The sequence below is a fragment of the Nicotiana tabacum genome, chromosome 17, assembly GCF_000715075.1.
Source record: "Nicotiana tabacum cultivar K326 chromosome 17, ASM71507v2, whole genome shotgun sequence".
Lineage (NCBI taxonomy): Eukaryota > Viridiplantae > Streptophyta > Magnoliopsida > Solanales > Solanaceae > Nicotiana > Nicotiana tabacum.
In genome coordinates this window covers 136,616,870-136,625,278 of record NC_134096.1, presented here as the reverse complement: position 1 = coordinate 136,625,278, position 8,409 = coordinate 136,616,870, and the positions used below count along the sequence as shown (strand labels likewise).

The window sequence follows — 8,409 nt, the reverse complement described above, 5'->3', positions numbered from 1 at the left end:
GTCGTGTTGCAGGGCATAAAACGGATATCTGAAAATCGACCGTACCGTACCGAGTCGATTTTTAGGTTTTTATTAATAAAATCGTAGATTTTTATATAAATCTATAACCGTACCGATAATTAGAATATGTTTTTTATTTTATGAAAATAAACCGAAAAAATATCGAACCGTACCAAATAAATTTACATGTGAAAAATATATATGTTAAGTTTAAAAATAATAATTAAATTTTTCCTTGGGCCTAGGAATTATGGAAATTATTACAAGCCAACAAGTAATTAAAATCAAAATCCTAATTCCCAAACCTAACATGCTAGTCTTAATGGAACTAAATTATTTCTAACATATTCACTAACAAGACACAAAGTATTCTAGCGTGTTATGAGTAGCAAACTACAATGTATTGAATATGTTTCCTTTCGTATAATTTAGATTTATCTTTTTGAATATTTAATTTTCTATAGACTTTATTCATGAGTCTCAACTTAGTTAATATTTTTCTACTCGTGTGATTTATCTTTTCTTTGTCTTTGCTTAGTTTCTTTTACATTGCTATAGAGTAGTTGATGGATCTATACTCTGGCCATCTTTCATACTTTCTTAATTCATCATCATTTAAACAATAAAATTGTCTAGAGCGTTTTGCTAAGTTCTATAAAAATATGTATGTTATGACATTCTACTTTTACTAATGATTTTTACATGATATTTTTAAAAATACCGAAAATCAACCGAACTGTACCGTTACCGAAGAGAAACCGACATGATTGGGACGGTTTCGAAAAGTCTAATTTTGATTATGCATAATAGAATAACCGAAAAATTAGTATGGTATAAATTTTATAAAATAACCGGCAGAACCGAACCATTACACTCTTATCTCGCACATGGCCGTAATATGATACTTACTATCCTTCTCCTCTACTCTTTTGGGCGTCCTCTTTCCGACCCACTGCGCACCGACACATACTACTACTGCTACGTTGTGCTTTTCTTTTAACCACGATTCTTTATAACAAATTAGAATTATTATTTTTGCAATCCTTTTGCTAAAAGAAAATCAAGCATGGTAAGTGATAAGCATAGTATTATTATAATATTGTTACCACGAAGAGTTTATGTTTATATCGACATATGCTTTCTTTTGAGAGAGTAAATACCAATATGTTCATATTTAAGAATATGGATAAAGCTGCATACACATTATCCTACTCAGATCTCACTATGTATGATTACAAGTCGGATCTTTTGCTGTTGTATTCATATCTAAGGACCTACCTAGAATGTTGCAATTCTTTGATATCTTTTCATGTTACGGATTTAATAGAACTATTGAGTCAACCGCATACATTTCTTGAACATCTATCTCACATGAGAAAATACTTACCGAATAGCTCCTGATGCTTTGTTAACTCTAACATAGAAAGTAAAAAACTCCTACATTCTGTAAGAGTAGGACGAAAAAATTAAAAGCCAATCATACTAAAATTATTTGTTTGATGTCGTTCTCTTTCAGTCAAAACCTCAAACGATATACTTACTACATTTTCCAAAGAAACAAGAGATGTTGAATACACATGACAAGTTAGATTCCTTAGCAAGAACCAATACAATAATTAGATTTAAAAAAAAAAAAAAAAAAGTGGAAACGATTTACAAAATTTCAAAATCTTGTATGCAGAATTTTATGATCTTTTGTCATAGGACCTCAACATGAGTTAGAAATCCTCTGCCGGATTTTAGGCCACTAACGTCCATTAGAAAGTCTCAAGGCTAATAAAAGATCAAGGATTCCACCTGCTCCTTCCAATGTTAAATATACAAAAGCAACCCCTTTTATTCACATACTTCTTCAGAGTGCCTCAAAAAAGCAAACTTTCTCAGGCAGCTAAAGTCTCGTGCCTGGGCAGATAATGCTGAGTTCTAATGCTGCCATATAGTCATTATGGAGCTTGCTTTGTTTCCCCAGGGCCCTTAAAAGAACACGGGCAACTGCTTTTTCAAAAGGGAATGAAGGAATCATTTCTTCAGTGACTGTCAATTTCACTAAAACAACCACGTGAAGCTTCAGCTCGGAATATTTAGGAGAGAGGTCAATTCCTACTTCAGATGTCATTTCCCCGTCATGATCATTCAAAACTACTAATACACAGCTAATAAATGAATCAAATCTAATTCAAAATTAAAACAATCCAAAAATTAAATCACAAGCGACACTGGTACAGGCTGGAGAGTGGGACATATGGCTGCACAACAATGAGAAGACCATCGATCCCTACATCACTTACCCACCTTAATCTGTAGCTTGCTCATTCCGACATTAACCTTTTCCAGACCTGATTCACTCTTCACCTCTGTTTTCTTAAGATTTTTAAAGTTGAGCCACGGGTGTTGCAAGAACTGCTCAGCAGTTGGTCGTTTCTCTGGCTCAAAATCAAGAAGAGGACCAAGAAATTCGGCGAACTCATGGGCATCAATTTCAGAAAACCTAAACTTGTCAACTAGCAATTTATCTAGAGAACCATATTTCAGCCTACGGATCCTCTTCAGATCTCCGTGCCTGTCAAAGTAATCTTTGGATCTAGCCCCACCAATGGCTATCTGCTCCACCAGAAGTTAGTAAAAGAAAATTTCAGCAGCTATTTTCAGAAATAGTTCTTAAAGGCCCACAAAAGCAATATAATGTGCTAACCTTCCGAGGGATCTTCCCTAGAAGCTCCATCATCATAGCTAGATGATCCTGCAACCCACCAAATAATAACAAATATAGTCAAATAAAGTTTTAAAATAATTCCTCTTCAGGAGGTAAAATTGATTAGACATAATTCTTTCTAAGGCTAGGTCGACTCCGCCTTACACCCAAAAAAACAGACCTCAAATCAGAAAGTCGCAATACTTATTCCAAAAAAAAAAAAGAGAAATAGCTGCATTATGCAGTGAAAGAACAGTTAATCAAGGAAACATAAATGAAATCGTCTTACCTCATCCTCATTGAAACCTTGTCCACCTTTGGGAGTGAACATCATCTCACCAGTAGCAAGCTCAAATGCAATACAAGCAAAAGACCACATGTCAGCAGAGAATGAATATCCAGATTGAAGTATAACTTCAGGGGATCTGTACTGCCTTGTTTGAATTTCTTGCGCAAACTGCTTATCAGCCCAGCATGCATTTCCAAAATCCACAACCTTGCACCTCAAGTCAATCCCATCAAGGGATCTATTTGATTTTGGAGTCCCTCCTACCCCACCCATTGAAGCCCGTCTTCCAGATATCCTAGCTGCTGCTCTCCTTGCCCTTTGCTTTAGCTTTTTCTCAATGATATTCATTGTTACTCCTCCATTAGGGTTCCCCTCAGGCCTTTCAAGGATGGGAGTCATTCCGGATCTAATGGGATCTTTTGTGGCATTAATTGTAGAAAGTAAAAGAATATTTTCAAGTTTCAAGTCTGTATGAATAATTCCAAGTCCCCTATGCAAATAATCTAAACCAGTCAAAACACATTTGCATATTTCCCTAACTTTATTCATTTCAAGGCCCTTATAGCGATTATATTTGACCAGCCTCAATAAGCTATCGCCAAGGAATTCAAGAACCATGCATAAGTGCTGCCCGTTAGGGCCAGTGTGCCTAAAATGGTCAATAAGTCGTACAACATATTTACTATTCGATGGATCACCATTGGCAATCGCAGAAAGGACTTCAATTTCATGAAGAGCTGCTTGAGCAAATTGTGGTGCACTTTTCTGGATCTTCAAAGCAACATATTCCTAGGAGAAAACAAATATAGCAATGACGTCAGCTGCTTGAGACATTTTAGTGTGAACTAAATGGCTATTTATCACTAAAAAAGGCCAAGAAAAGAATCCATGAAGAAGAGAAACTGCACGTGCTTACTCTAAATAGAATGCTCTCATAAAAGGTTGTTCTTGAACACACACAGGGCTGCTGCTCATAGATTGATAATCAATCTTAAAAACTCACTCTACCATCCACTCAACTGACTCCAAATCAGGTCAAAGTTGCTCCCCGAGACAAATGCTTTTGACCACAAACAAAGTAACCTCTACTTTATATACAAATAGGCATCTTGACATCTTAAAGTGCATTATAGGCCAGCAGAGCATCACCTATTTCCACAATTCCATTTGTGGATAAGCTCCGTGTTAATGTCATGTTAACTTCTTTGAGTCTTCAGGATTAAAGGGGAAGAAAAAGCCCATCAAAACTCTTGACATGTTACTTGGTCAAATTTTGAAAAAAGAAAGTCCAGGCTAAAAATTCAATTTTATTATTTATCTTCCCCTGATAGCCATATAACCATCACAATAACTCCTTCATTTGAATCCAATCACCAAGTAAAAAGCAAGTCAAGTAAAAAAGCAAAGTATCAACACATTGTAGCAAGTAGTCACTAATCAAAAAATCAAAAGGCAATGATACTTGAGCAAGACGATATCCAATTAAATTAATCATCTGGAAAAAAAAAATTGAAACCGGGTGCAAATGATAAATCATATTGGTGTTCACCAACCTTTTCTCGGATCATTGATCATGAAAGAAATGAATATAAAAGATAAAACTAAAAACGAATGATAATGATAATTATTTAACAAAAATTGTAAGTAATAATGATAATTACAGCAACAAAACTACTAATACACCTCAATCCTAAGCTAGTTGAGGTCGGCCAAAATATTGATCAAAAAATGAATAAAAATAAGCATACATTCTGACGAATTCACAGAAAAACACCGACAAGAAAAATCAAAAGAAATAATGAAGATGATAAAAACTCACGGATGAACTGAGTATCTTTTACTAGTAAAAATTGAAGAAAAATTAGAGTTTTTCACAATTGTTTAAATTAAGTATTTATGGTTGGCTTGTCTGACAGCGATGTCCGGCGCCATCACGACCCTTAGTGGATTTTGGGTCGTGACAGCAGGACATTATGCTTTAAGACTGAATCAAACAATCCTGATCTGAAAATTCTAATAGAATGTTCTCTTCTTTTATGAAATTTGATTATTTTTCCGATTTAATTTCGAGTATATCAAATCAATAGTATAGCTCAAGAAAAGGTTGATAGAGAAGCAACAGAAGACGAGACAGTGCGTTAATGGGGGAACATATGTGGCCTTCAATACAAGTCTCTCTCCACTTTTTCCTCTTTTTCGCTTTTGTTTTCCCTGCTTTTAATTTTTGTAGCCTTTTTTTAATTCCTTTCTTTTATTCAGAGATATATGACTTTTTAAAACTGTTGAGTTAGATCATCCTTTGCTTTACTAATTTACCCAATTATACTTCAATATTCATCTTGTTGGGTAATGTTAGGTGACATTTGGATTTGATTTTGATCTATAAATAATTAACCAATATATATTCATTAGATTAATGAACTCTCAAACTAAGCTCACCCATTTTTAGCATGTAAGAACCAAATCAAATAATTAACCATTTCTCAAGCAAATAAGGATGAGACAAAGAAGCTATCTAGTTTTTCGTGTGTGTTTAGATTACCTATTAAGGAAAATGTCTTTAAATAATTGTTGTGTCAATTTTTATAAAAAACTACGTTGGACTTTTTCTTTGTTGAAGAGTATTTTGGTTTGCTTTATGAATGAAAAATAATTTTGTAAAACTAATAAAAATATTGGTTAGTATGTAGAATCTTATGCGTTTAATCTTCTTGGTACGTTTTCTACCTTCTATATAAAAAAATATAAAAAAAAATTAGGGCTTGAGTTACAAGATTTCAAATCATAATTTGCAAGTAAACTGCAAAATCAAATTTTAAAAAATTGTATATTGTTTATCTTTAATTCACCGTTTGACGAACGTATAATAGATTTATCGAGAATTAGCATGTTTTTTAATATAACATTGATACATATATCTTGAGTTTACCTAATATCAAATTTTACTTTAAATTTAAAATTATACTCGTTATCAACGATTTTTTGATTATATATTTATTTTAGGCATGCAGCATGCTTTAGCTTCACATTGAGGTACTATCACTTGAATGTTTGTCACGTAAAGGTAAACCAATATCAAGGGATATTGTTTATATTAACATAAATAAATGTATCAAAACGTCCAAGCAATTAAATAAGAAGAGTCACTTATGACCATTGGGGCAATAATCTAATGTGAAAGAAATGATGTTGCAATTCCAATAATGAGAGGATCCCGTGTGTAATATCCAAAAGGCTAAAACATTATATTACTATATTACGTTTATGACATTAATTTAGTCTAGTAATATATTACATAATTTTCTCTAAAAACAATAATAATGTTACGTTTATGATGTATTGAATTAACCAACGTCGAAGCACATATTGAGTTCTTAATATCTAGCATCTCATGATACCCACACAAAAATTACTAGAGCCCTCTTTATATTGAGAAAAATCGGTTAAGAGAACCAAAACAAATTTGATGAAATCAATAAAAATAGAAAATATAGGAAGATAAACACAAAGAGATTAATGAGAAATTGCGACTTATAAAACGCATTCTCTAATAACGACCTATAAAATACATTCATGAACATCGACTAATAAATAGTATTAGAGAAATGCAGACTTACAAGTGGCATTCAATAATTACTACTTACAAATCGCATTCTATAACTGCGACTTAAAAAATTGTACATTGTTCGTCCTCGATTCACCGTTTGATGAACGTACAATAGATTTACCGAGAATTAGCATGTAGTTTATTATAATATTAATACACAAATCGTGAGCTTACCTTCAAATTTTACTTGTATCTTTAAAATCATACTCATTATCAATATTTTTTTTATATTTAATATATAATATTGATTACATATTTATTTTAGGCATGCAACATGCTCTAACTTCACATTGAGGTACTATCACTTAAATATTTGTCGGTGTAAAAGGTAAATCAATATCAAGGGATATTTTTCATATTAAAATAAATAAATATATCGATGTTGTTGCAATGTTAAAACGTCTAGGCAATTAAATGAAAATTTTTCTTTGGTGCATTGTGGACCATTGACATTAAAATTTTGATATTCCTATATGAGAAGGGTCGCCTATGGGATTGGGAATAATTTAATGTGAAATAAATGATTATGCCATTCCAATAATGAGAGGATCCATTCGTGTAATATCCAAAAGGCTAAAACGCTATACTACTATATTACGTTTATGATATTAATTTAGTTTAGTAATATATTACATCGTTTTTTTCTCAAAACAATAAAAATGTAGTGTTTATGATGTATTGAATTAACCAATGCCGAAGCATATATATTGGGCTTTTAATGTCTTGTATCTCACGACACTCACACAATGATTACTAGATCCCTCTTTATGTTCAGAAAAATCGGTTCAGAGCACATAGTTAATAAATCGATGTTTGAGAGTGAAGACCCGCCCCGCCCCGCCCCGCAACCTGCTTGAATATTTTTTAAAAAAATTAAAAAATTAAACTGTTCCTGCCTCGCATAGGTTCAAACTCGCCCCGCGCCACCTCATTGCCATTCCTGAGAGCACCAAAGCAAATTTGATGAAACCAATAAAAAAGAGAAAATACCGGAAGATAAACACAAAGGGATTTATAAACGGGAGCAATTGCGACTTATAATTTGCATTATCTATTTGAGACTTATAAAGCGCATTCTCTAACAGTGACTTATAAAAGGCATCCTATAAATCGAATTCATTAAATGCGACTTATAAAATTGTACATTGTTCATCTTTAATTCATCGTTTTGATGAAGGTACAACAGATTTATCGAGAATTACCATGTTGTTTAATATGACACTACTGCACGGATCGTGAGCTTACCTAATATCAAATTTCACTTGAATTTTTAAAACCATACTCATTATCAACAGGTTTTTGTTATTTAATGTATAATATTGATTATATATCTATTTTGGGCATGGAACATATTATAACTTCACATTGAGGTACTATCACTCGAATGTTTATCAGCGTAAAGGTAGACCAATATCAAGGGATATTGTTCATATTAAACTTAAAAAAATAAAATATATTGATGTCTTTGCAATGTTAAAATGTATAGGCAATTAAATGGAACTTTCTCACTGGTGCATTGTGGACCATTGACCATTAAAAATTTGATACTCCTATATGAGAAGAGTCGCCTATGGGGATTGTAGAAATAATCTAATGTGAAAGAAATGGTGCTGCCATTCCAATATTGAGAGGATCCCTTCGTGTAATATCCAAAAGACTAAAACGGTATACTACTATACTACGTTTATGATATTAATTCAGTCTAGTAATATATTGCATTATTTTTTTTTTAAATAATTATTATTATATTGAATTAACCAATGTCGAAGTATATATTGAATTTTTAATGTCTAGCATCTCAATAATCTCATAATAGCCAGA

General features: G+C 32.6%; 1 protein-coding gene across 4 annotated transcripts; it reads right to left on the bottom strand.

The window, feature by feature from the left end:
• Positions 1–1,515: 1,515 nt before the first annotated feature.
• LOC107799988 (uncharacterized) lies at positions 1,516–5,158 on the bottom strand. Of its 4 annotated transcripts, none has more exons than XM_016623130.2 (4): positions 4,801–5,158; positions 2,982–3,770; positions 2,693–2,740; positions 1,516–2,601 (listed from the first exon to the last, which is right to left on the bottom strand). In XM_016623130.2, exons 2-4 carry the CDS (start codon positions 3,597–3,599, stop codon positions 2,281–2,283), a joined length of 987 nt encoding a protein of 328 aa, XP_016478616.2. In that variant the 5' UTR covers positions 3,600–3,770; positions 4,801–5,158; the 3' UTR covers positions 1,516–2,280. The 4 variants fall into 4 exon arrangements, with proteins under 4 accessions (XP_016478616.2, XP_075091262.1, XP_075091263.1 ...); XM_075235161.1 differs by having other exon boundaries at positions 2,982–3,948; positions 4,944–5,150; XM_075235162.1 differs by having other exon boundaries at positions 2,982–3,910; positions 4,944–5,150.
• Positions 5,159–8,409: the final 3,251 nt, after the last annotated feature.

Bases quoted from the DNA above. Each gene is read 5' to 3' on its own strand.
- LOC107799988 (XM_016623130.2), bottom strand. From the start codon at position 3,599: ATGGTTCTTGAATTCCTTGGCGATAGCTTATTGAGGCTGGTCAAATAT. The intron at 2,741-2,981 runs GTAAGACGATTT...GGTGGGTTGCAG, and splicing joins AAGGTTTCAATGAGGATGAG to GATCATCTAGCTATGATGAT. The intron at 2,602-2,692 runs GTTAGCACATTA...CTGGTGGAGCAG, and splicing joins TAGGGAAGATCCCTCGGAAG to ATAGCCATTGGTGGGGCTAG.